General features: G+C 42.4%; 1 protein-coding gene across 16 annotated transcripts in view; it reads right to left on the reverse strand.

The window, feature by feature from the left end:
- Nucleotides 1-26,166, reverse strand: part of epb41a (erythrocyte membrane protein band 4.1a) — a 63,583-nt gene that overhangs the window by 36,908 nt on the left and 509 nt on the right. For all 16 annotated transcript variants that reach the window (XM_039819595.1, XM_039819594.1, XM_039819593.1 and 13 more), the window contains exons 2-12: nt 11,895-12,217; nt 10,406-10,693; nt 8,173-8,277; nt 7,910-7,952; nt 7,752-7,827; nt 6,492-6,710; nt 5,921-6,008; nt 2,082-2,234; nt 1,847-1,944; nt 1,553-1,728; nt 139-386 (exon numbers count right to left, since the gene is read on the reverse strand). In XM_039819595.1, the coding sequence (XP_039675529.1) occupies nt 139-386; nt 1,553-1,728; nt 1,847-1,944; nt 2,082-2,234; nt 5,921-6,008; nt 6,492-6,710; nt 7,752-7,827; nt 7,910-7,952; nt 8,173-8,277; nt 10,406-10,693; nt 11,895-12,209 (1,809 nt within the window). In that variant the 5' untranslated portion in view covers nt 12,210-12,217. The remainder of the gene's footprint in view (nt 1-138; nt 387-1,552; nt 1,729-1,846; nt 1,945-2,081; nt 2,235-5,920; nt 6,009-6,491; nt 6,711-7,751; nt 7,828-7,909; nt 7,953-8,172; nt 8,278-10,405; nt 10,694-11,894; nt 12,218-26,166) is intronic.

Below are 26,166 nucleotides of genomic sequence, written 5' to 3' on the forward strand. Positions count from 1 at the left end.
TGTATTTCTTTATTAATACCGTCTTCTCTGTTGGTGATCAATGACTGCATGGGCCCTGTCCCCTCCCCTTTTTGTTCAATAATGTACAGAGTGAAAACTTGAAGCCCATGTGCTGGCGTACAGGCGTGTGTCCCCTACCTTGATGTCTGGAGTGGCCTCTGGTCTGGGGCTGTGGCTTTTGGTGTGTTCGGCTGGCTGACCCTCTGCCTTCCCCGCTGCCTTCCTGTCTGCAGAGCGCTGGCCTTTGGTTTTGGAGCCGTCATGGTGGTCAGAGCGTGGCAGGGCGGGCAGCAGCGGCAAGGGACTCCCCTCCCCCGGAGACACCGCACACATAACAGGGGCGCTGACCGGACGAGTGGATTTATTGTCGGGAGTGGATGCCATGGCTGGTGTGGACGGAGAAAAATCCAAAAGTTATCTCTGCCCAATAAGTGGGTTAGGCTCATTTCCAAACATTAACAACTGATCATGTCCATCCATTTATTTTCAGACACGTATCACTGCTGTTGGCCATGTGGCCCAGTGAGACAGATTCACTAAACCCATCTGGGAGAAATGTATGGTGGCCCCTGAGACTTACCAGGCTACATGGGCTATATGAATGAATGAATTAAATGTTTACTTTGTTTTACATTATAATAAACAAAGCATGACCATTTGTTTGAACATGCGATTAACAAAAACATTATTAAACACGTTTACACCAATCCATTTCACACGATAAAAGAGGAACAGGCTTGTTCCATGCAGTGTTCAGGTGTTACAGTTGACTTCATGATAATATGTAGATATATTATTCCAATCAAATCATAATTTTTTTTTCTTCTAAATTAGTTGAGCTACTCCACGATCTTTCTAAGAACCCCCTGGCAACGTTACCGTTAACAGCTAAAGAGTCAAGAGCCGATGTTTGCATTTACAGTGAGTGCACTGATGATAACGTTACGTTAAGACTAAGAGGCAAAACTCTGCATCATGTCACTGATGTTACCACTTAACGTTACTGACTTACTCCTCTTCATCCATTATGGGACATAAATCTCTCTATCGCATTTATACCTTGGCAACATGCTGCGAATCTCCCTGTGACAGGTGCATCTTGTCTAGCAGCTCCTCCAACTTCTAGACACACCAGCTAGCAGGGCCAATTCTAGCTTTTTGAGAGCCAAAAGCACAGCACTGTTGTTGCCAACTGGGCCTTTGTTTGTGGTGTGACTGATTCACCTCTAGTCTCTTATCTTTTCAGATGAATTTAAATAAAAAGGTTGATGATTGATCATATAAACGTTTTCAAAACATTCAAACTACTGTGTTATTTCTGTTTCAAAAGGCAGCAATAAATAACACATTAAAATTAGCAGTGAAATTAATTAATGTATAATAATCATGATAATCGTGAAACCGTGATTATTTTTCAGACTATAATCGTACCAACAAAATCTATAATTGTTGCATCCCTAGTCTGAACTGGGCTTAAAAGAACACAAGATCCAGGGGGTAGCCATGATGTCACAGGCCTACACCTGCACCAACAGCAGGGGGAACAGTGTACCTCCATCCAGGCTGCGGGAGTTCCTCTTGCTGGACGAGCGCTGGAACAGAGGAGCCGGTCTGTCGATCAGAGAGCTGGCCTGTCTGCTCTGAGCCTGAGTCCGGCCGCTGTAGCGGAACTTGGAGCCCAACGCCAGGAACTTCCTGGGAGTGGTGACCATCTCAGTGGAGGTCAGCCTACGGACACAGATCATTGAGACTGATCTTCTGAGCTGACTCTGGGTCAGAGAGCAGCAAGCACATTCAGTTCCTTCAACTCAAACACTGCACAGCCATGGGAACACACAACACCTACCTGAAGAAGGTGTGATGCTCCACACACACCTTCCACAGCTTCTTGGCTGCCTTGTAATTGGGTAGTTTGAAGCCAATGGCACTCTCATACTGTTCCACCTGTTGAAATGAGAAACACAGACCTGCTAGAAAGATGACTGATGAGATGAGCGGTATGGTTCCCTTCATGGTTAGGGCGAGTTGAGTGTTGAACAACGGACTACAGATTTGACAGGTGATAGGAGAACATGCTGTACCTCGGACGGTCGGATTTTGATGAAGAAGCTGCTGCGTTTGTATGAGACCTTGAGGACTTTGGGCCAGGGGAAACGGTTGATCCTCAGTTTGTCTTTGTAAACCATCAGACCACTGGAGCAAACCCCCAGCATGATGTCAACGCCGTCCAGATCCTGGCAGAAAGATGTCCATTAACAATCAACAGGATAAGGCACACTTCATAAAGCTAAGAGCCTTTAAGGAAATGACCGACAAAGATAAAGAAAGATCTTAAATGGGTGATCAATAAAAGGAATTAATTAATGTGTGCTTCAGACTGTTGGAGGATTTGATCCCGGTGGTGGATAGCGCTGTCTGAAGAACAACGCATGGCATCGCAGGTTGACCTCAGAAAGCAACAGTTTTATCACGTTTCCTCCATGGATCAACACATTCTGGCTACAGTCCCTTTTAAACTTTTCTGTCTGTTTGATGAATGTGATCAGTGGTTCGCAAACTTTTTCTGCAGGGCCCCCTTTTTGTAGATACAAATATATTTTTTGAGATCAGCTGTTTCTCCGTAAAGGGGCGAGAGAGAGAGAGAGAGAGAGAGAGAGAGAGAGAGAGAGAGAGAGAGAGAGAGAGAGAAGTGTGTTTCTCCGTGTAGGGTGTTGAATGAGCTTGGTTGAAAATCCAAAAAACAGCTAAGACTATACTCCTGCTTTTTGAAATATATTTGTATTAATCCAAAAAACAGCTAAAACTATACTTCTGCTTTTGAAATGTGTTAACCCAAAAACAGCTAAAACTATATTACTGCTTCTTGCAATTAGAATCTTGCTTTTGATCTTGGTTTTTGATTTTTGAGTTGCTTTTAAGAATTATATGATTGCTCAGAAATATAATCATGCTAAACGTTGTGTTACTGATATTATTATAAACATGCTTAGAGACATCTTAGTGTGAATTACTGTGTATAAACTGTCTGCTTGAACCTGCAGCTGTAGAGAGGAAATGTCTGCAAGAGGCCTTAGATGGACAAATTGCATTGAGTAACTGTCTGCTTGAACCTGCAGCTGGAAAGAGGAATTTGGGTTGAGGCCCTGAGTGCACAAAGGGGAGAGAAAGGTGGCTACATTGACCTGGTGATGAACTGTTCCGTTAGATTGTATGTTAGATAGTAAATGCATATGCATATAGGAAATATCGTCACATGAGATGTTTTTACGTATGTCCAGCCTGACAGCTGCATTAAGATTGTATTGCCATGTAAGGTAAAATAAGATGGTAAAACACACCTCACTGTGATGTGGGGTTGAACTCCATGAAATGTGTATATAAATATGGGTGCTTCGCCAGCAGGGAGTGGCTCTTGGCTTGGTGTCTTGGAGCATTTTGAGTGATTGAACTTAGTTCATTTTTCCATTTATTCATTTTTTTGCTTATTTGTTTTATCTTGTTAACTTTTTGCTTCAAATAAAATAAAACCACCTGTGTTCGTCTTGAACAAGGGGACCCAAAAAATCTTTTTTGCCTTTTTAGAAGACTTTTTTTTCCTTTTCCTCCACTTCACCCGTGTGAGCGGGGGACACCCCGAAAGGGGAAGTCGAGACTCCTCTTCGTGTGGTTTGCAGCAACCCCGGGGACCGATCTGACAAGCTGACCTTTGATCTTCCAGCTGAGAGGAAGCTTCTGTGACCAAGGCAGAAGTGGCTGTCAGAACGTGAGTAATCAATTGAAATTATTTGGTTGTAAAGATCTCCTGTGTGCTGTGTATTTCACATACGGGAGACATCTAGGTTGTCAATCAAAGCCTTCAAAACGAGGACCCTTTAACACGGGTGTGTGTGTGTGTCTCTCTAAAAATAACCTAAACCATAGGGAAGTATCTGAAATAACTCCTTTTAACATAGGCTTAACCATCCGCCCCGCTGACAGTAACTGGTGTTGCTGTACGGCAGAAGAGGGCATAGAAGCGGGGGTTATCGAGAGGGAGAAAAAGGGGTTGGCTTTAAAAGAAAAAGTGATACGAAGTCTCGATAACTGTCACATCGCTCTACAAGGGATAGTCAACGAGACAATTCGATTGGACCGGGTGATTAGCAGTGGGCTCCTGAGATGACCTGTGGTCACCACTCTCTATTCTCGTGTCTTTGTTTGGTAGTTGTGGTGTTTGGTGTGGCTTCATCGTCTGCTTCATGTTTCCCTGCCAGTCCTTTCACAGCCTGGTCCATGCAGCAGAACCATGCAGCATTTATTCTTTCATTATTATTTAGCTTCAATTAACAAGCATCAAATAAAGTGTAACCTTGCAACAAGGGTGGAGTGTGTTGCACTGAAATTGGTAACTTCATTTTTTATTTTCAACTTTTACCATGCATTGGTGTCTAATGGGAATAAGAGTATTTGTAATTGGTCCAATATGGAAATGCGTCCACTAAAAGTTCAGTTTTTGCCGCTGACTGCCTCAGATTATTATTCTAAGTGTCTGACAACATTATGGAAAGGATCCCTACAGAGATAGACCTTTTTGTTAAAGAGTAAGATCAATTTTGTTTAACATGAAACAAAAAGGATCGCCATCACCAAACGCACCAGACTCCATGTAAATAATCAGGACTTTTAGCGTGTATAGAGCCAGCATATCTCCACATGTAAATGGGTGAATTAAGGGTTTATTTCACCCAAACCAGAGCGGTGATTGTTGGAACAGTGGAAAGATGAACCAAAACGGCTTTTTATTTTGTTTCTGTCCACTTTGAATGAAGTGTGTTTTACCATGCTAAAATAACTGATTATGTACATGGAGTCTGGTGGGTTTGGTGATGGTGATTTAGGGGCTGCTTCATGTTCATAAAATGTGCTGTTCAACTTTATAAAAGCCATCCAAATAATGTTCATAGGTTTACAAAACAATTATGAACAACTATAACAAATTATTTATAACTACATATCTACATTGGTTTTACATTACATTAAACTAAAATAACAAATTATAGCATTACTAATAATTAGTAAACATTATTAACCATAATTTCATTGTTTGTTAACAGTACAATAACTATTAACTAAAGTTTAATAACTATCAATTTGCCAAATTAGGTTGTTATAAAGTGTATTTTTATTTACACAAATACATTTTACATTTGAAGCATTTATTCTCAGACTCAGTCAAAGTGTTCCTAATATACCAGTGGTGATCAGCACACAGCATGTGTTCAAAGTGTTTTCTATTGTTAGCTCTGTGGGAGGAGAGAAGTTGTACTCTGCTGTGTGTGCATGTTCAGCAGCTGTTTTATAGTGCAGTGTCAGCATCCTCCACCGGGGGGCAGTACAGCCCTCTACCACAGGCGCTTAAATCCCTCTCTGACATAAACACATTGACCTGATTTCCACTGTAAAAGCTCATAAGTCACATGTCTTCCTGCTTTTCCAGGCCAGGTGTGTATGCTCCTCTGATGCATGAGTGGTAAAGTGCTAACAGACATCTATGCACTTAGTTTTCATGGAGCATTGGAAGACTGAATCCTATCACACCCAGATTAAGTGTAATGTATGTTGTATTTGAAGCACCCAGAGAGTTTTTACAGTGGGGAGATTGGGGGGGTCCGAGTATGGCCGACGATAGCGTACGGCTAATTCACCGTTGTTAGCTTCCTGTTGCCGACTCTTGTAAAAACAACGCTAAAGTAAATAGTTAAAACCATATACCGTTAGAAAGGTAACACCATTAACTTAACTGAAAACATTACAAGATGATTTATATTCGTATTTGAACCGATAATTTGATTGAACTTTAGCCAAAACGTGTCCGAGTCTGGACGCAGTTCCGTTACTTTGAGGCACTTTGTCGAGCATTTGAGAGCAGCTGAAGGCTCACCTTGGCCTGGTGCAGGTCCACTCCGTACATGGACAGTTTCTTGGCGTTCTCCAGGAACATCAGGTCTGCCTGGGCCGGACTCATTGACCTGCACAACACCACAGCACCAATCACGCACAAGCTGGAGTTACTGAGACTGTGGAGATCATTTACATCGAGGAATCCAGACAGGAACAATCAGCAACCACAGCACCTCCATTCAACCAAACCTCTAATTCATCCTTTATTTAAGCCTCTCTTGTTAATAATTACATGGAGTTACTTATGTGAATTAAAGTGCATTTACATAAGCGCTGTCATTTTTCAAAATGACTTAGTGACTCCATTTATGCTTTAAAACCTCTCTTTGTACTTCACAACATTTATCTTACTGCCATATTTAGTTACATTCAAATTTAAATTGGATTTACACATTATAAATGTGGATGTATTAGAGATTGAAATTAAGGTTTTTAAATGTTGCTGAAACTATAATGAACTATACTCATTAGTAATTTTACTTCAATTTATGTACTTTTCCTTGTGTACATTTTGAATCCAGGGTAAAGAGAGAGAAGCCCAGTGGTCTGACCTGTAGGTACGGTGCAGCTCCATCATTTTGTCCTCCAGCTCCTTGGTCTGACCCTGGGCCATCTTCATCTCCTTAGCGTAGTGGCTGCCGTGCACCTCGGGGTCGTACTCGCCCAGCTCCGACTGCAGGGCGTAGGAGCCCAGCAGGGACAGGGTGACGAAGGAGCAGGGCAGGCGGCCCTGCAGGATGTCCTTCCGCAGCTGGAGACACAGGTAGTACCTGCAGAGCACAAACATCTGTATGGAACTCCGCATTCATAATAACAGATAGCTGTATACCAAACTAATAATCAAAAGGTCAGCAATGAGCTTTCATGCTCAATTCCTCTCTCAGCTGCACATCACTCTAATGTTGGATTCATCAGGGTTGGTTGGGATCTTATATTTAATCCCCCTGGACGAGTCTGTCCAGGTCAGGTGTTGGAGCCTGAACAGTATGGCTCTTTTTAAACAAAGAGAAACTTTACAGCAGTGTGGCCTCTGAACAAAGAAAGGCCTATTTGGAGAAACCCCAGACTGAAACGCAGGACGGTGAAGTAGTCACCCAGGTGCTACTAGTTTGAATCCAAACACTGGTGTTCCCTTGGAGGGAGCTCAAGGAAACCACAGGGGTCCCTAACCATGTGACCCAGCGGAATAAAGGGACACCAGGACATCTCTGTGTCTTTCCACTGCGACTCCGTCACTGAAAAGGCACACCACTCTGCTAAAGTTTGTACTTTTAATTAGCAGATTTCACCTCATTGACAGATAGATAGATAGATCTTTATTGTCAACGCAATTCTGTTGGAGCCATCCTCTCAAAAATAGCAGCATAGATAAAAATATAAAAAATATATATAATATATATATATATATATATATATATAACAGATTGTTTTGTGTTAAATGTAGTCTATATGGACAACGTTCCATTTCTAGAAATTCTGCCGGATGCCCCTCATTTCGGCCGGATGTCGGTTGGGGGTCGGTTTTATTTTTATTTACTTCTGTATATAATTTGTTGTGTTCTGTGTTGCTCTGGTTTGGTTGATATGTTTTTTTTCTCTGTTTAAATCCAAACTGTACAGAATGAATATTTGCATGTAACTTGATTCAGTTTTCAATGAAATATGTTGCAAAAAAGTACATGCACTCTTAAAATCACATAAAAATCACAATAAAATGCCATTCTTTCCTTTCCTATCCTCCTCTCATCCTGTCCACATTGGGCTTCTGATATAATACAAACTCTGTTTTTAGGTAGCAGCTGATTACTTACCTGGTTATGTCTTCAGACAGCTGGGCCGGGTCTGGTGGGTAGAATTTCACATTGAAGGTGAAGTTATAGTTGGCCCCTGTGGGAGAAAAGGAAGATGTGATGACTACATGTAAACATGTATCAGAAACTTGAAAATGAGAACAGAAAGTTCCACTCACCTCGTACCTGCCGGCGGATTTCCTTGGTTAGGTCCATCCACGTCTGATCGAGAAAATTAGGGATTGATATCGTCAAACACTGTTCAGTGTAACAAGTTCTTCCACACCACAGGTTGATCTCATCTCATCTAATCCCATCTAATCTAATCCCATCTAATCTCATCTAATCTAACCATTGATGACATAAAATACATAGTCTTAATCAATGGCTGAGGTTGGGATGTTGTCATACTAGCTAATGACTCATTATTAATCCAGCTGACCTTCATGGTGGCTGTCTCCGTGACGACCAGGCCGTAGTAGTCTTTCTCCAGCAGGTTGAGGTGGTCACACACCTTCAGGAACAGCTCCTGGCCTTTGGCATGTTTCTGACATACAGAGAACAAGACACATTAAACACCAGGGAGGCTGAAAAGTGTGATACACACTCTCTGGTCCCCCTTTTTGAAGAGGGGAACCACCACCCTGGTCTGCCACTCCTTTGGCACTGTCCCAGACTTCCACGCAATGTTGAAGAGCCGTGTCATCCAAGACAGCCCCTCCACACCCAGAGTTTTCAGTATTTCTTGGATGGATCTCGGAGTTGTTTGACTACATCAGTCACTTCCACCAGGGAAATTGCCCCTCCAGCTCAGCCCTACCATGGAGTTGGATTCAGTTGAAGTCAATAGCGTCCCATACTTGTACACAGCTTAGCTGGTTCCCTGTTTCCCCCTGCTGAGGTGGCGAACGGTTTTCCAGAAGCACCTTGGTGCAGACCAAAAGTCTTCTTCTCCATGTCTTCTCCAAACTTTGGAGCTGCTTTGCCTCTTTCACAGCAGAGGCTGCAGCCCTTCGAGCCAGTACCCTGCAACTGACTCCAGAGTCCTTTGAGATAACATACTGTATCTCGGGGTAAACATCAACGTAGCGTTGCTCAGCTGGGGGCTTGTGAGTATCCCCACACCCGCCCGGCATGTCACCCTGGGCAACTCCGGAGAAGAAAAAAGTCTGAACCCCTATCCAGGTGTACGGTTACAGAACCTGTTGCACTAACTGCATGCTCTTGGGGGGATTGTTAATGATTTGGTCTAAATTTTAGTAATTATCTGTAAAATTCCTTGATATAACTGTTGTTATGATTTGCTACTATGAATAAAATGGAATTGAAATGAATTAAGACTGTGCGTAAAGGGTCTGGGTCTGGTCCGTCGAGGCCCCTGACCTTCACTGCCACCCGTGTGGCAGTGCACCCGACTCCAGAAGTTCCGCCCACAGGTGGTGGGCCCATGGGATGGAGAGGGGGGTGCCACCAGGCACTCGCTGAAGAGCCCTCCATCTGGGCCTGGCTCCAGATGGGGGACCCGGGCTTCCTCCGGGCAGGGTAACTCCTCCTCTTCCTCGATGATTCATAAGCCATTGAACCATTCTTAGTCTGGCCCCTTGCACAACACAGCCCTCAGGTTCACAGGAACACACAAACCTCTTCACCACGATAAGGTGATGGTTCCCGGACAGGCGTACATGTGATATAGAACCTTTTGTAACATTTCAGCTAACAGGAGCATGTTAACATTAAATAACAGAGGTCCAAGAATCGACCCTTGCTGAACTCCACACATTGTTGGGGAATTCTCTGATGTAAAGCTATCAATCAATACACAAAAGTCTCTGTCTTGAAGGTAGGATTTAAACCAATTCAACCCAGTGTTCAAGTCGGTCTATTAATATATTATAGTCAACCGTATCAAAAGCTGCAGTAAGGTCCAATAACACAAGGACGGAGACTTTACCAGATTAATGTCATTATTACCAACAGTCAGAACCTTGACAGAAGCAGTCTCAGTACTTTTTTACATTCAAAGCTTCCGTCGAGGATTTTGAATGAAGCTTTGAATGTCTGTTGGCATATTTATTACATAATCACAAAAAAATACATCCAATGAAGCACCAAGCGAATGTAGATACATAATATGATCTTGATTTTTTTGACCGTGGTGAATAAAAATGTGCATAAAAGTGCGATGACTGTGAAAAAAGTGTTTATTGTTTTAAGCCCCCAACATATCCTTCCAGGCAGCACTGCCTGCAAGGCACTTGGATTAGGCAATGGTCGCAGCGCTGCCTGGAAGGAGACGTTGGGGGCTTAAAACACCATCTAGCAAAAAAAGTGCCGTCAACTTGCCCTGAACCTTGGGCTCTGATTTGCTCCTATTCTTTGACAGACACACTCAACAAATAACCCATTGACCAAGAAAAGTAAGCAGAAATAATCATAAGCTGCAGGCCTAATAAAAATGATACATACATTAAAATAAACCCGCCTAATCGTGCTGCTGGAACACTAGATGCTTTATAACGTGTATATGACCATTTATGACATGTGAATACTTTTAAACTGATATGTCCTGATACTTTTGTTCATGTATCAAAATAAAATCATTTAACCAGCTGAAATGCAATTTTCCTTTTGAGTGTGCATAATATCTGAAAGAATAAAAAATAAAGCGCTCTTACATCCAGCTCACACTGGTAGAGTGTGTCGTCCAGCAGCGCGACAGTGATCTGCATGCTCTTGGCTTGGCGTGGAGCTCTGGGAGCTTTGGCCTCGTCCTCGGCCATCTTCTCGCCCTCCTCCTCCTCTCTCTCACCGCCACACTCCTGCTCCTCCTCCTGCTCCTTGGCCTCCTTCTCCAGGGCAGCTTCGTCTCCTTTCTCCGTGGCGTTGTCTTGGTCCTTTCCACCCTCCTCCTCCTCCTCCTCCTCCTCCTCCTCCTCAGCTTCTTTCTTCTCTACCTGCACAGCCTGACAGAGACACTGTGATTAGCAAGCAGCCTACACTCTAATGATGTGTCCTTGTGGCTGATTTAGTCTTATACTGTATAGATATATTTAGAATTAGACTATATGTTACCATTAAACTGGCATACATTCAGTTAACAGGCGTTTTGTTGACCTGTCCGCACTTTATTTAATTTTTTATGCATTACTTTATAATTTCAATTGTGCACTGTGTTCTAATATGTATCACAATGTATGATTTATTTTAAGCACTTTTAGATTTTTATCTGTGAAAATAGCTATATAAATACATTTTATTTAATTACTTACTTACTTACATGCATATGTACCGGTCCTTTTAACAATGGTTGTTAAGTTATTATGGACAGTAGAGATCACATAGAAACATTGATTCAACAGCTGCTGCAGCTCTGACACATTCATCAATGGATGCATGACCATTTGGAACTATTTTGGAAATATCGCTCTTATTAAATAAAAATCAAGGAAAATTGGCCGATTGTTGTCCTGTTACTTCTGTTGGATGATCCGACGGACGGCTGGGACAATGGTTTCTGCTCAGCCTCATGAGTTGTGGCCCACACAGATCAGGGAACAGAGAAACGCTACAGCAGCACACTGCACCTTCTGTTCGCTTTCAAATTGGTTTTTTAAATTTGAATTGCCTTTGTGTCTCTTGTTTTGGGGAAGTAACCTTTTTCTGTGTTCTCTAAGAAGTGGAGAATAAAGACGTAGCCTAATTTAATGGGAATATGATTATGAAATGACCTTTTAAGATTTACCACTCTCTTTCTCTTGTCTAGATCAAACTGTGAGGTCTGCTCTGTCTTTATTGAACAGATAGAGATGTGCGGTGGAGGAAAGACAGACAGGCAGACAGAGAGGCAGACAGACAGACAGAGAGACAGAGAGGCAGAAAGACAGACAGACAGAGAGGCAGAGAGACAGACAGAAAGGCAGACAGACAGGCAGACAGAGAGGCAGACAGACAGACAGAGAGGCAGAAAGACAGACAGACAGAGAGGCAGAGAGACAGACAGAAAGGCAGACAGACAGACAGACAGAGAGGCAGAGAGACAGACAGAAAGAGACAGACAGAGAGGCAGGCAGGCAGGCAGACAGTCAGACAGGCAGTCAGACAGACAGGCAGACAGGCAGACAGACAGACAGAGATGCAGACAGACAGACAGACAGACAGACAGACCTGAAGCTCGGCGCTGCTGACTGAGTGCTGGTCCAGCGCTGCCTCCCCCTCCGTCCTCAGCTCAGGTTCGGGGTCGGCGATGGGGGCTTTAGCTTCTTCTTCTCCCTTGTTGTCCTTGTCTCCCGCCTCGCTGTCACACTGCGAGCGCCTCTTCAGGAAGGAGGAGAAGAGGCGGGAGAGGCCGCGGCCGGCAGAGTTGCGGTTCCGAGGCCGGAACGGCTGCTCCTCCGGGGAGGGGGGAGGCCCGGCGTCCTGGCCCGCTTCCTCCTGCTGCCTCGGCTTCTTCTGCTGACTCTCGGCCTCGTCTGTTGTCATGGCAACAGCTGTGGAGACACAGGACAAAAATCATGACTGGACCCAACATGTCCTCCTACTTTACTGATTAGTCTATTCCACCATTTCCTTTCAAATCACACACACACACACACACACACACACACACACTTAAGGTGAGCGCAGAGAATTTGTCAATAGACCTCATTTACATGAAATGATACCTCATTTTGGAGTAAAATAGGAAAACATTCTCAATTGTTTTCAGTATAATTACGATCAGAGGAATATAACTTTTGGATTATATCAGACTGGTATGTCAAAGTTTAGCCAAGATATCCCCAGGTCAAAATTAATTAAATTAATGCAACTTTATTCACAAAAAAACAGAACGCAAACAAAAAGGACAAAACTATTTCATAGTATAGTATTGTCTTGTCCCCATGAAGGGAAAGACACATCCCAGGTTGACTGCAGCTGTAGCTTTGGAGTGTGTGTGTGTGTGTGTGTGTGTGTGTGTGTGTGTGTGTGTGTGTGTGTCTGATTGTATTGACCTGTTTTCCATCATGGCCCGATCAGCATCACGACTGCTCCTGTGGTTAATGTGTGCTCCCATTCACAGTCCAGGCGTGTGCACACTCACAGACCCTTCATCTGCATCAGCTGACAGCTACAGTACGTAGGCCAAATTTAATTTCAGGATTTGGATATTCTTTTATATGTTTTTTGACTCCTTTTTTAAATTCCCTGCGTTTACACGTGTTTTTAGGATGTACAAAATATGTTTATCATAAAGACTTCTTCTATACAGATCATAGCGACATTGTGAAATATTGGTCGTTGGCAAAAAAGCAATATTAATATCAGTTATCATTTTGGCCAACATTTTCTCTCTGTGCATCCCTAATTTTAGGGGTGCACGATATATTGACTCAGTATCGTTTTTGCAATATCACTTTTGAAAATGTCCCGAAAAGTATTTGATATTCCGTTTTCCACTTTGTGGAGAGATGCGCCGATCAATTTAGAGCCCTCACATTTCATAGGGCCAGTTGCCCAGTCACAAGTGCACAGTTCAACAGTGTGAGTGAAGAGGGAGATAGAGAAAGTGGGAGTGAAGTGGGAGATAGAGACAGCGTGAAGAGGGAGATAGAGACAGCGTGAAGAGGGAGATAGAGACAGCGCGAGTGAAAAGGGAGATAGAGACAGCGAAAAAAGTGAAAAAGTTGTGCAAGCAAGTGTGTGGAGCGAAAGGAAAGTGAGAACATGAGTGTGACTTAGGGAGACGACGAAACTATGGAGACTGAAGAGGAAACATTAGTATCCAACAATAATGCCAACAGATGTTCAATATCGATGTCAATATCGTGCAACCCTAGTCTGTTTGTTGGATTAAATCTTAAATCCAAAAGTGGCAACACATGACAGCTACAGCAGCTTGGGAAATGGCAGTATGTGGCACTGCAATTGATGAATTCACTGTTTATCAGACCACGAATGAGACAAGTACCGTCCCCACTGGAGATCCACCAACTCTGTCACACAAACCAAAAGATGGGAGAATAGGTACTAAAGAAAAGAAAACATTGTTGAAAGGCCCAATGGCGTCAGCTCTGTGCTGTTGTGTGTGATGCTGCAGGTCATACTCTGCTCACACACACACTTACGTCATCACACTCACTCCAAACCAATGGTGTAAATTCATCACTCACTCAGCAACAGAGTGATGGAGTTTCCCAATCAGAACAGCCTCAGACCCAACAAATACAAGTGTTTTCTCACGAAACACTAACCCTCACTGGATCATTACTGCATCAGGCGGCAGCTTGAAAATAATATTTCTAAAAATAGATGCAAAATAGCACATTTGACAGCGCTAAGAGTCCTGGTTTAGTGTGGGTTCAAGCTGTTGGTCATCTATCTAGCTGTGTGTGGTGTGTGTGTGTGGGGCTGGGTGGGTTCTTGATGCTATTAAAGAAGTGCTAAAGTGTCTGGTGGAGCTAGTGGTAAATGTCTTTTCATGACTGGGATGGACTTATGGTCCACACAGCCCTTCCATGCAGCACGTCAGCCTGATTTAACACACAAAAAAAACAACGTGGGTAGATTTGTAGACGTGTCAAAAAAGAAATCCAAGCCAAAGACAAAGTGATAATAAGCAGCAGCTGAAACGGAGCGGCAGAGACACCCAGTGGACACCGGGTCCACTGGGTGTCTGCAGTTTACTGTTTCTCTACTCCCTAACCCACCAGATGGAACCGTGACATCATCGTGTGCATAATGCTGCTCTAAAACAACACATGCAATCCATTTTTCAAAACATAAGAGATGACCCTGTGTTGATGGTGAATTCAAGTGTGCAGTATGGGTCTATTTGTCTGCTTGTGTGTGTAGGAGTGTGGTACTAAGGTACTGTACAGAAAGGATATATATATATATATATATATATATATATATATATATATATATATATATATATATATATATAGTATGAACAGAGAGAGGACATGTTTTTTTTTCTATTGGCTGTAGGGAGGCAGATGTTTTTTTCTCTCCAGTGTTTCTCACAGATTTATATTTTATTTCATCCTTCTCTTGTGAGGTTTATTGTCAAAAAATAAAACACAATTGTTCCTATTGGCCGCCAGGCTGAGGAGGGTGTGACATTCACACAGCCTGCGTTGGCTGTCAAGACGCAGCGGCCTGCAGCGAAAAAGTTGAGACTTACAGTGCATCTCATGTTGCATAAATTGCATCCCCGAGTCCTCCACTTTCCTCCCTTCCTCGCGCCCCACCGAGGAGGCACGGGAGAGACGCACGATAATCTTAGGAGGAGAGAGGCAATGAGCACATGTGTTTTAGAGGGATGAGATGTCCTTTTCTCTGAAGCGTTTTTGAGGCGGTGTGAGTCCCGTACAGGAAACAGGAAACATCACTGCCTCTATCTCTGCCACAAGAGAGTTTTAAAACACCAAACACAAGCACTGAACTGCCCAGGAGTTTGTGGAACAGCTGTTCAGTCCCTCAGTCCCTCCGTCTCTTTTCTTTCTCTCTTTCTCCGGGAAATGAAGCTGCCTTCGAGTGCGCTCGGAAACGTTCAGATCTATAAACCATCTGACGGAAAACAGTAACTGTGAAATACAAAGTCTACTTGTGCTACATTGAGGGTTAAAGAACACAACAGGACGTCACACAGATGTTTCCTGTCTGAACGCAGCCTAACCTGCGTCACAGAGCAGCCAGGAGTTTACAAAGCAGAAGTGGAGGACAGATTGAGGAGAAGAGTCGGAGGAGGAAAGACATTTGTTGCTGAGTGTTGAGACCAAGAGTCCCTCTCCCCCCATCAGGTTGTTCTGGTGTTTGATGGCCGTGTCTTAGGGGTCTACGAGTGAACTGTCAACGGAGCATTGTGGCTGACCGGGACAAGGAGCGAGCTATTGTACAGACGGAGCGCAGGTAGGCCATTCCACCTTCACCTTTAGCCTGGCGCTTAGCTCTGGGGTTTAATGTGCACGGCTGCTAGACCTGCTGGACGGCCCTAGACCTATCCATAGTACCACGTTTTCCCAGGGTTATTCTGTGACAATAGACCAAATCACTAATCTATTCATCCAGAAAATAATCCACAGATTAATCCACACTAAAAATAATAGTTAGTTGCAGCCCTAGTTAACATTATCTGTTGTGTGTGTCATTTTCCCACATCTTTGTTTATGTCCTATAGGTGATGTACAGTATAATAATAATAATAATAATAAATTGAATTTATATAGCGCTTTTCATGGACTCAAAGTCGCTTTACAGGGCAGGGTAGATTATAAAAACATAACAAAACAAAACGAGCAAACAAAACAAGTAGAACAAAACAAGATACAGATGAAAAAGGGAGGGGGGCAGGTGGACTATGGGTAGGCTGAGGTGAAGAGATGGAGTATGTGTATCAGCTGAGCGTGAGACCAGGGCTTTGGGCCTCAGTAAGCTTCAAGTGTGCGCACTTATCTCCTTTTGTACCATTCATCATATTAAGATAAGTGCTGGGACGATATGTTTTTGTCACGATACGATTCTTTCCTAAACATGGCTGTCGATTGGATTTGTTTTGCAATTTTCATTTACAGTGATTCTAGAAGTATTGCGATTCGATTTATTGAGTATTGGGATTTTCTTTTCCTTCTTTAACAAAAACTAAAGTTGAATAATACCCTTCTAGAGACAATATATCATGAGACATTTTCTAAGAAGAATGCACATCACATGTGTCAACAATGTCAGTCTGACATTTATTTACTTTGTAAAGAAGAACATAACATGTTTCTGCTTTTTCTGCTTTCGCTCTGTTTCCCTGGAAACGGATATGATGTATAGTCGCTGTCGGCAGTGGCGTATAAACAGGAAATATTAAGGTCAGTCATTGGTAAAATATCAAATAAAAGATACTGTATCTGGGGAAAAGAATCAATTTGAAAAATAATCACAAACAAAGTCACGAGACATATGTGAATCGGTCCCCTCCCCCACCCCTACTAAGATAACAAAGAGCAGATGGGCAGTGAGACAAGGACAAGGCCATGACTTTGAGTGGGACCTTCCTTAACAGCTATGAATACTATAGACCTTTTTCACGGCAGACATGTTGACATGTCATAGTAGGAAAAGCACAGGTGTATTCAAAACCATTCATGATGGCTGCATTCCACTTAGGCTACGTTTACACGTGGCTGGCTATTTTCATAAACGGACATTTCACCCTCTCCGTTTTTAAAAATAACATTGTGCACACCTTTCAGTTTTCAGAAAAGTGTTTGTTTACAAGAACCGTGTATATGCTGTCAAGCGCATGCCAAACCTGTAGGTGGCAGTGTAACGAGAAGCTCAAGCCCACGTTAGCCAATCAGAATCCTGAAAATAACAACAACAGCAGCAAATCACTTCCTCTTTCTCTTTTGAACAAAGATGAAACCTCAGTTTTTTTCTCAGTTTTCATGCAAACGAAGTTTTCCAAAATCTCTACTTTGGCCGGAGTTTTTAGAAAGAATAATTTTCAGAGGCAAATTTTCCGTTTGCGTGTAAACGAAGGGCACAAACGAAGGGAAATGTCTCCGTTTTTCAAAATAACCATGTACATGTGAACGGGGTATTAGGAGAAGCCCTGGTATTGTGCATGCTGACTCACTGAAACAGCTTACAGGGACACTTGATGAAACTGAGCCATTGTTAAGGTTATCAGTTTCAGCTGTGCTTTTCGGAAATTCAAAGCCAGACTGTCATGGCGGCCGTTCAGAATACGATCTCATATTGTACTAAAATAGTCCATTGAAACATGTTTCTGAAAACATTTTAAGCGAGAAATAGGCCATGCAGTTGCTGAATCTGTCTTCATTTCAGCTCAACAAAGGGCAGTTGAAAAGATTTTCCTCAGATTTTGAGAGACTAAAGTCACCTCATTCCGCTCCCCATTTCCAGGTGAGTCCAGACTATGACAAGTCAAAATATCTGCTGTGAAAAAGGTCCATTGCCTTCAGACGTGGTGCAGCAATATTTTGTGAGCCATTACTGTGTAGCTGAACACTGAAATGTTTCATATGCTCAGGCACTGATAGGATGGAAGCTGTGGCGGTAGAAACACAGCTCGCCACCACATGAAGTTAGAGACGCTGCTGGCAGCGCGCAGTGCTGAGTGGACGCTGGCACAGCCGCACACTGCTGACAGGGCAGAGAACAGGGAGAGCTCCAGGTGTACCAACGAGTGCACAACAACAACTTCACCTACAAACAGCAATGTCCACCTTCTCACGCTTCTCCTTTTTACCTGAAAGCAGAACTGCAACACTTTAAATCTTGTTTTTTACCAGATATGTGCCTATAGGTTTCTTTGAAATAAATCATTCAGCAAGAGAAAGGATACAAATTGACTAATCAACCAATTAGTTGACTCATGGACTCAGAGGAGCAGCCCTACTTGTTATGGATTATGACTATTATATTTCTGTGTCATGAAAGAATAAAATGTGATTAACTATTCAGCTGAACTATGAAGTGTTTGCAGGCAGGAATCTCTAACACAGAAACGTTCTAAGTGCTAGTCGAAGGCCTCCGTTTTATTTCGGGCGGATGCTTCAAAGCCATTACTGCACCTTAACTAGAACACGCCAAAAAAATCACAGGTTCAAAATAGACTCAATTTGGGTTAGCAAGTTACATTACAGAGCAGCTGTCTCACACAAACTCTATTACAGTACATGTTACACAAAGTGCACACAGGCTGCGTAGGAAGAGCGGAACGTCTACAGGCAGCATTATCAAAGCGTTTCACATAGGGTTGGGTATCTTTTGGGGATTTCTTTCCGATACTGTTGCTAAAACAATACTTTTAAAAAGGGGCCGGTGCCTAAACCGATACTTTAAAAAGATTTAAAGGGGTGATAGAATGATTATATAGGGTATTTTACACTGTTCCTTAAGGTCTCCTAATGGGGTATTTAACACTGGTTGGGCTGAAAATTGCCCGAATGCTATTTTATTAGGCCCTTAGCTACCCTGTGAATATGGCTCTATTTGGAACAAGAGCTTTTCTTCCAAATATGGTATGCTCATGAATATTTAGAATGAGCTGCGCGCTGATTGGTTTGAGCAAACCACATAGAAACACATGGGAGACTCGACAGCAGGTCTCATATTTCAGACACTGCAAAGTTGTTTGTCGGGCTATTTCGTTATAAAATTCACTTCTGAGACTTTTTTAAGCGAGAAATCAACTATATAAAGCTCAAATATGGGCCGTTTCACGAAAATTGATGGCTAATTGCATATTTGGTAAGACTGTGTGTCGGAGTTCAGCGGCCGGTGCTGCCTGTGGTGCTGCTTCGCCGCCTGGCCTGCATTCTTTCACAGACCCCGGCCTGCTTTGAGCTCGATTGAGCTCCGTCGCGGCTGGCAGCCCACAGCACTCCATACCCGCGCAAAGTCACCCTTTTTTGGGCTAATGGACTACCAAACGTTTTTATTGAAATTCATGCAGTTCAATGTCTCATTGTACTCTGAAATGTAAGAATACAACAAATGAACAATTTAAGTTAAAAAAGAAATCATGGAATCAATTTATAAACCAAAATGTATTCTAAATTTTTAACTCATCAAAGTAGCCCCCTTTGGCAGATATAACAGCTGAACACACTCGTGGCATTCTTCTACAATGGAAATCAAATATTCTTCAGAAAGTTCTTCCCAACTCTGTTGCAGAAGTTCCCATAAATGTGTGGCACTTGTAGGTTGCTTTGCTTTCACTTTTCTGTCCAGTTCATCCCAAACCAGCTCAATGGGGTTTGGTTCTGTGCAGGCCACTCCATGTTTTTAAGCTTACCATCTTGTTCTTTTTTGCTAGGTATTTCTGGCATAGCTTGAAGATTTCAAATCTTCAGTCTTCAGTAGTCCTTTGACAATGTTTCTTGGCCCAGGCAAGCCTCTTTTTCTTATTCTGACGTCTTAGCAATGGCTTTCTTGCTGCAACTTGACCTATCAAACCTGCAGCTCGAAGTCTTCTCTTTACAGTTGAAACTGAGACTTGCTTATTACGACCACTATTAAGCTGTGCTTGAAGCTCTTGTCCTGTGAGCCGCCTATCACGCAAGCTGTTGACTCTCAGAAACTTGTCTTCTGATTCTGTTGTGGCTTTGGGTCTGCCAGACCTCTTCCTGTCAGAGTTTCCCCCAGTTTCTAAGTGCCTTTTGATGGTGAAGAATACTGTACTCACTGACACCTTGACTTTCTTCGCAATTTCTCTGTAGGAAAGACCAACATTCTTAAGTGTTATGATGGTCTGTCTCTCTACCACTGTTAATTGCCTTTTTCCACCATTTTTATAGCAACAAACTGCTTTCTGCAGTACAATACTGTTCAAATAATGCTCACAAGGGTATGGTACCACAGTGCGTTCCAACAATACTTTTATACAAACAGAGGGGGTTGTAAGTAATCCAGACAAGTTGGAACACCTGTGGGAATTGGTAGCACCAACTTTCAAAGCTTGATCAACCTCCATTGCTGCAGAACAGCTTTACATTGTTAACCCATTTCTTGTTCCCTGAAAAAGGCCTTTTTGTAAAATTCTGAAATGTACATTATTTTTCAGTTTTGGGTAACCTTACTTTTTATTTACCCTCAGGCAGTTCACCACTTACCTTTGTACCATTTCAAGCTATTCATTGGACTTGAACTGGTGAAATTTCAATAAAAAACAAAAAAAATTGGGGTGATCTAAAACTTTTGACCGGTAGTGTATATATATATATATATATATATATATATATATATATAGACTCGTCAACAACTTTTTTCATGCAATTATTGCTTTTTAAATCTAAATTTATTCATGTATTTCTATTTTCTTTTATTGGCGCATATACGTTGGGGAAACGTATGACGAGCTGCATGTCCCCTGCCCTTTGCCATAATGTACAACGTAACGCATGCGCTATGCCTTATGTGCACGCACTCAAATATACAAAAATGCATTGATAACAATAACTTCTAACAATAACTTATTTCAGCAGTAAAGTAAACAACAAAAACAACCACTGTAAGGGTATTTTACAATAACTTGAATGACTTGAATAACTTGTTTGTGTGGTTTTTTCGACAGCTACAGCTGCAGACTGTTAACGTCCCGGTGTTGGAATCCTCTACAGTAAAAATACAGTCACACTTCACACCGTTTAGCTGTCAGCATTTTTTCTAAGTTTAACCTAGCAACTAGCTAACGTTAGGCTAATGTTACCTGCAGTCAAGTGACATGCAGGGATGCCTCTGTTGCCTCTAACGTCGGAGCATCAGAGAGCAGAACAGACATTAAAGTGACACCGAAATGAGGCACCAAAATCCCCGTTGCTATTCAGTCCGGTAGAGCCCGGTCGTTTATGCACCGGTGCTGTATTAGCACCGGGTCTTGGTACCCAACCCTAGTTACACACACAGACAGTAAAAGAATGGACACAGCGACGCCATATACTTCCACGGAGACCAGTGAAGTCACTTTTCCGGTGATGGTTGAGCGTGCTGCGCAGCCTCCAACTGAGAGAGACGACGTAGATGTGACGTGAGCAACCTGTCTGAAAGTTGGAAGTCTTCTGGTAGCTAAGAGAATGCCAAGAGAAATCTCAATCATTCCCAATCTTGCAGAGACGAGAGCATAGGTATATGTAAGAAGATAACATAAGCACAGGCTAATTATTGCTAACTAAAATGCTAGTTAACATCAGTAATTAAACTTAAACAGCTAATGTAAGTCAAAACTGCCTGCGAACTTCTCCTGACTATACGGTAATTTATCTACTGTGCGACAGAAAGTCGCGTGGTTATGACACAATCGTTAGCCTATTTTTACAAAAACGTCTGCTACGGGGCCATAACGTGAGATACAAGGTAATGGAGCCTTTTATACATTGTCGTGTTTCTTTGGAAATAAACAATGGACAAATAGAGTCTTTAAACGCTTCAGATGTAAAGTTATTCGCTGTCAAAGTGATGCCAAAATGAATGGCAGTCAATGGAATGCTAACGGCAGGTGATGGCTTGTTAGCTTACAATCTCCCCATAGGAGGTATGCTTTCCAGATGCTTGCTTACCCCCTTGGTTACACAGAGCTAGTCTGTGTCAACAGAAGTACATTTCCCCTCCCTCTCTCTCTGTGTTTCTGTTCTCAAACTCTCTTCAGGAAACAACAAACTTCGAGCTAGCAAGCTACACACTAAAAATGTAAAGTTTTGAAGAAAATGTGGATGGTGCAAAAAGGCAGGCCTGCTTGGTTCTTTCGGGGAATGATTGTAAAGATTTAGAAAGAATATGCTTAGGCATAGGCGCGGGAAGTAGGGGTGCTGGGGGTGCGGCAGCACCCCTTATTGGCGGCAGCACCCCTTGTTGGCAAACTGCGATCAAGCCCGTATTACCCAATGGGCATTAATCATTATGGTGATAATTATCCAATCAGAATAAAATAAAAGTTGTTTAATGTAATGATTGGGAGAAGGCCGCATGCACTGTGTAGATTGGCTAAAGATAAAGGTGGGTGGGCATAGAGCAGGTTGTTTACATCGCACTGATCCAAGATCAGCTTTCTAAGAACGAGTTGAGATTGAAAGAGTGGAATTAATTTGTAACTGATCCCCGGTCAGATTGGGTTGTATCAGCGAGTGAAAGTTTGGAAAAGGGAGAGAAAGAAGCGGCTGCTATAAATCCCGCGAATAAAGAGCTGGGAATGGAGGAGGATGCGAGAGCTAACGTTAGCTTGAAGAATGTGCCTTCTACCAGCTACACTCAGCCACAGCTAACGGTGGCTAACGTTAACTAGCGAAGTTGTTGTGGGGAAAAAGACAGAGATGAGGCGGGGTCACAGCAGAAATAAAAAAAGAAACCTAAAAAAAAGAATTAATTTTATATTATATAAATAATAAGAAAAAAACAAATTAATAGAGGATAACACCCCCCTGCTGGAAAGACTTCTCTGTGCTTAGGGTATTTCCTCTCTAACTGGGACGTTTTGGGACCGATTGGTGGGATTGCTGTTGATGAAGTACACACTGGTAAGAGCCAATGAGGTTTAACCATGTATCAGCTAATTTAAATAGCTCACGTTACTGTATTGTGTCAACTTCATTTAATATTGTATGTGGCGTTTTATTTTGCAGGGTACAAATGTTCCACCAAAACAAGTTCCTTCCTGAGACTATTTAGCAGAACTACCGCTGCTGCGTCTGGAGATTAGCGCCGCCCAAGACTATTTGGGATTGCTTTAAAGTTTTTTTTTCCTCCTATCCCAGAATGCATCTCCAACTGTGTAACAGACAGCAGACTGACAGTTTTGCTATTCTTTAAGGCTTATAAGTGGTTGGGCTGAAATTTGTCTAGAAGAAAACAGGTCAGCAAAATCGAAAGTATTTATGTATCTGGGGACCATTACTCCATAACCAAATTCCATGACAACCTAAAAATGTTGTCGAGATATCTGGACAGAGAGACACACTGACTGACCACAAGACAGATTCTCACTGATGGAAGTTAAATAAAGCAGCTCTGCTGCTCCACATGCTAAAGGTTAAAAAATGTTTTTTAAGCTGCTGTGAGGTCAGGAGTCAGTCCGTCTACCCAGCCCTATACACACATCCACAGAGCACACAACACACATCACTGCTTTCCGTCTTTATCCATCCCCACGGTTAACATTCAGACAATCTTCTGACACTCAGCTGATGGAAAAGATATTAATTTCATCATTGAGCACCAAAATATCCAAACCCTCACTGGCTTTCTGGGGTCAAAGTAGCGATGTGATGACAGTATCTGATGAAGGCCAACCAGTTTTAATATTTCAAATCGATTCTTAGATTTGGACTTAAAAGGTTCAAAGGTTAAAACTAAAATGCATTTGTAAAAAGTGAAAACATACTTAAGCATCTGTATTTCTAGCTGCATGGTTGCCTGAGTCAGAGTGCTGGAAATGAGCTTAAGGACTGAAAGCGGCTTTAAAATTAATCGGGCCCTGTGTGGGATTAAAGGCTGCTGCGGAGGCCATAGGAAGCTGGATGTCTATCAGTCACCACTGGATCCACACAGCAGCTCTGCAAACAAGCCACAAACTGAGTAGGCCTGACCCACATGAAATCAGAGGTGGGGATATTTGATGAAAGACACGAGTAAAGAAAAAAGCCCTAAAACACAAAAACAGAGGGCTGAGGCCTAACACAACATCTGTGCCGTGTCACCCCTCTAACTAGGCCTCAGGGATTCAGATGTCCTGTGATGGAAGCAATCAATATCCAGAGTCTACACATCTGTGTTTAAAGAAAAAATACACTGAAAGATTAGGGTTAGGCAGTTTTAGGGAACCATTTGCATTCTGACTAGCTGCTTGCAGCCATGTTATAAGGAGAATACCAAAATACTATCTTATTGCCATTTAAAGCAACTATTTTACCTTAAAATAACAGCTTAAAAATCAATGTGATGCTACTCTGACAGGGCTTGCACCCTCTTAGTCAACTAATCACAACCGATTAGTCAACTGAGATTTAGTCGATTAGTCATTTTTTTATGATTTTCATGCTGAATGATTCATTTCCAATAAACCTATGAGCACATCTCTGGTGAAGGGATAACCTTGTCTGATTGTTCAAGAAGAGCCACTTTCCCAAACTTGGAGCACCAAATAGTTTCGAGACCTGGTGCAGTGTGAAAGTGGCCGATAGTTAAAAGACATGTGAGATACCCAGGAAGTTTGTCACAAAGTGCTTTGTAAATAAATAGAATGCAGAAAATGACTCCAGGTATTTATATAATTTGATAGCTTATAGTTACTTGTAGAAGCTGATTACTTTGCTTTGATGGTAAAATCGGAAAAAAGCTCAGTAAAGTAAAAAAAAAAAAAAACATTTTAAATGTGCATTAGTCGGTGTTTATGCAATAAAGAAGACCTTAATCTATGATTTAAGTCAGTGGCTTCTAAACTTGGGGGCGTGGCGACAGAAACATTGCTTGCGTGGACGAAGAAAGAAAAAACTCTGTGGTTTCATACAGTATAGGTCTACGTTAAGATAAGACCTGCTATTTTGCCAGTCAACTGTGCATTTACAGTAATAATAACAATACTAATAGTTTATAAAGAAAATTAGAACGTTTATGTTAAGGATGTCACAAGAACCGTTACTTTGGTGCCAACTCGATACCAAAATTCTGAAAACGTGACTCGTTTTTCTACAGTACCGTAGGTACCGGGAGATGTGATTCTTCCTGTTCTACACGGTACTGTCCAACAGAGGACAGGACTGTCTGTGGACATGTTGTTACACTGTTTATATGCACAAAAAACAGCGTAATGCGTTGTTATATACTGGTATTGCTAACAATGGGTAAACCTGGCTAAAGCTAACCCCACGGTGAAATCCGACTTGTTTTAATGGAACGCGGTCAACTCAGGTGTAGTTTATATCCACGAAGTTCCTCTTCCGGGATTGCTCCATTCCGCTGGATTTCACTCATTTAGGCCGGATGTCCGTCACCTTCCTCTTTCTTTGTGTCGGCGTTCTAACCTCCGGTGGATTTCTGAGGACTATGGTTAACTTCTCCTCAGATCTCTGCAGGGTAAATCCAGACAGCTAGCTAGACTATCTGTCCAATCTGAGTTTTCTGTTGCACGACTAAAACAACCTTTTGAACGTACACACGTTCCACCAAAACAACTTCCTTCCTGAGGCTATTTTGCAGAGCTGCTGTTGCTCCGTCCGGCGCTTAGCACCGCCCAAGATGATTGTGATTGGTTTAAAGAAATGTCAATTAACCAGAGCACATTTTTCTCCCAACAATAAGGCAGAAAGAAACAGCCTAACTGAACATGCTTGCTGTCTGGGAGTTTCAGGTGAACTCGTGGAGAGGTTAGCGTACGCTGGCTGTGTGCCGAGGTCAGGCTTCAGAGCAGCGGGCTGGGGCTCCAGAACACTGACCTTTTCTTCAGATTAAAAAGGAAATCTCACTCTCCTGCCCCCTCCACTCCACAAAAAGGGTGACATGACACTGTCCCAACCCCCCCAAGTGTTATCCTTGTTATCCTAAAATAGTTATAGAGTTATAAAAGGAGGACATGGGAATTATTGTTTTTTTTTTTTGTACCGTGGTATCAAGAATCATGAAAATGTACCTGGTATTTGTATGGATGACTACATTTCTACCATCATACCATCCAGAGTTGCCACTATTGTTTTTTTTTTTAATAATGTTCAAATGTTTAAATAAAGGAATTCATGTTTAAGTAGCCTGTTATTGTTCTTTTTTTTTTTTTGCACGACTTTAGTATCGAGTATCTTGTGCTTTTGATGGTATGATTCCGAGTAGATTGTTGGTATCGTGACATCTCTAGTAGCCTATATATCGCAATATAATAAGAATCAAAGCATGGCCGAGCGACTAGAAGCAGCCCTGCTGACTGTCCACAGCCAACCGTCTCCGTCAGGCTTCT

The sequence above is a fragment of the Perca fluviatilis genome, chromosome 13 (genome assembly GCF_010015445.1).
Source record: "Perca fluviatilis chromosome 13, GENO_Pfluv_1.0, whole genome shotgun sequence".
NCBI lineage: Eukaryota > Metazoa > Chordata > Actinopteri > Perciformes > Percidae > Perca > Perca fluviatilis.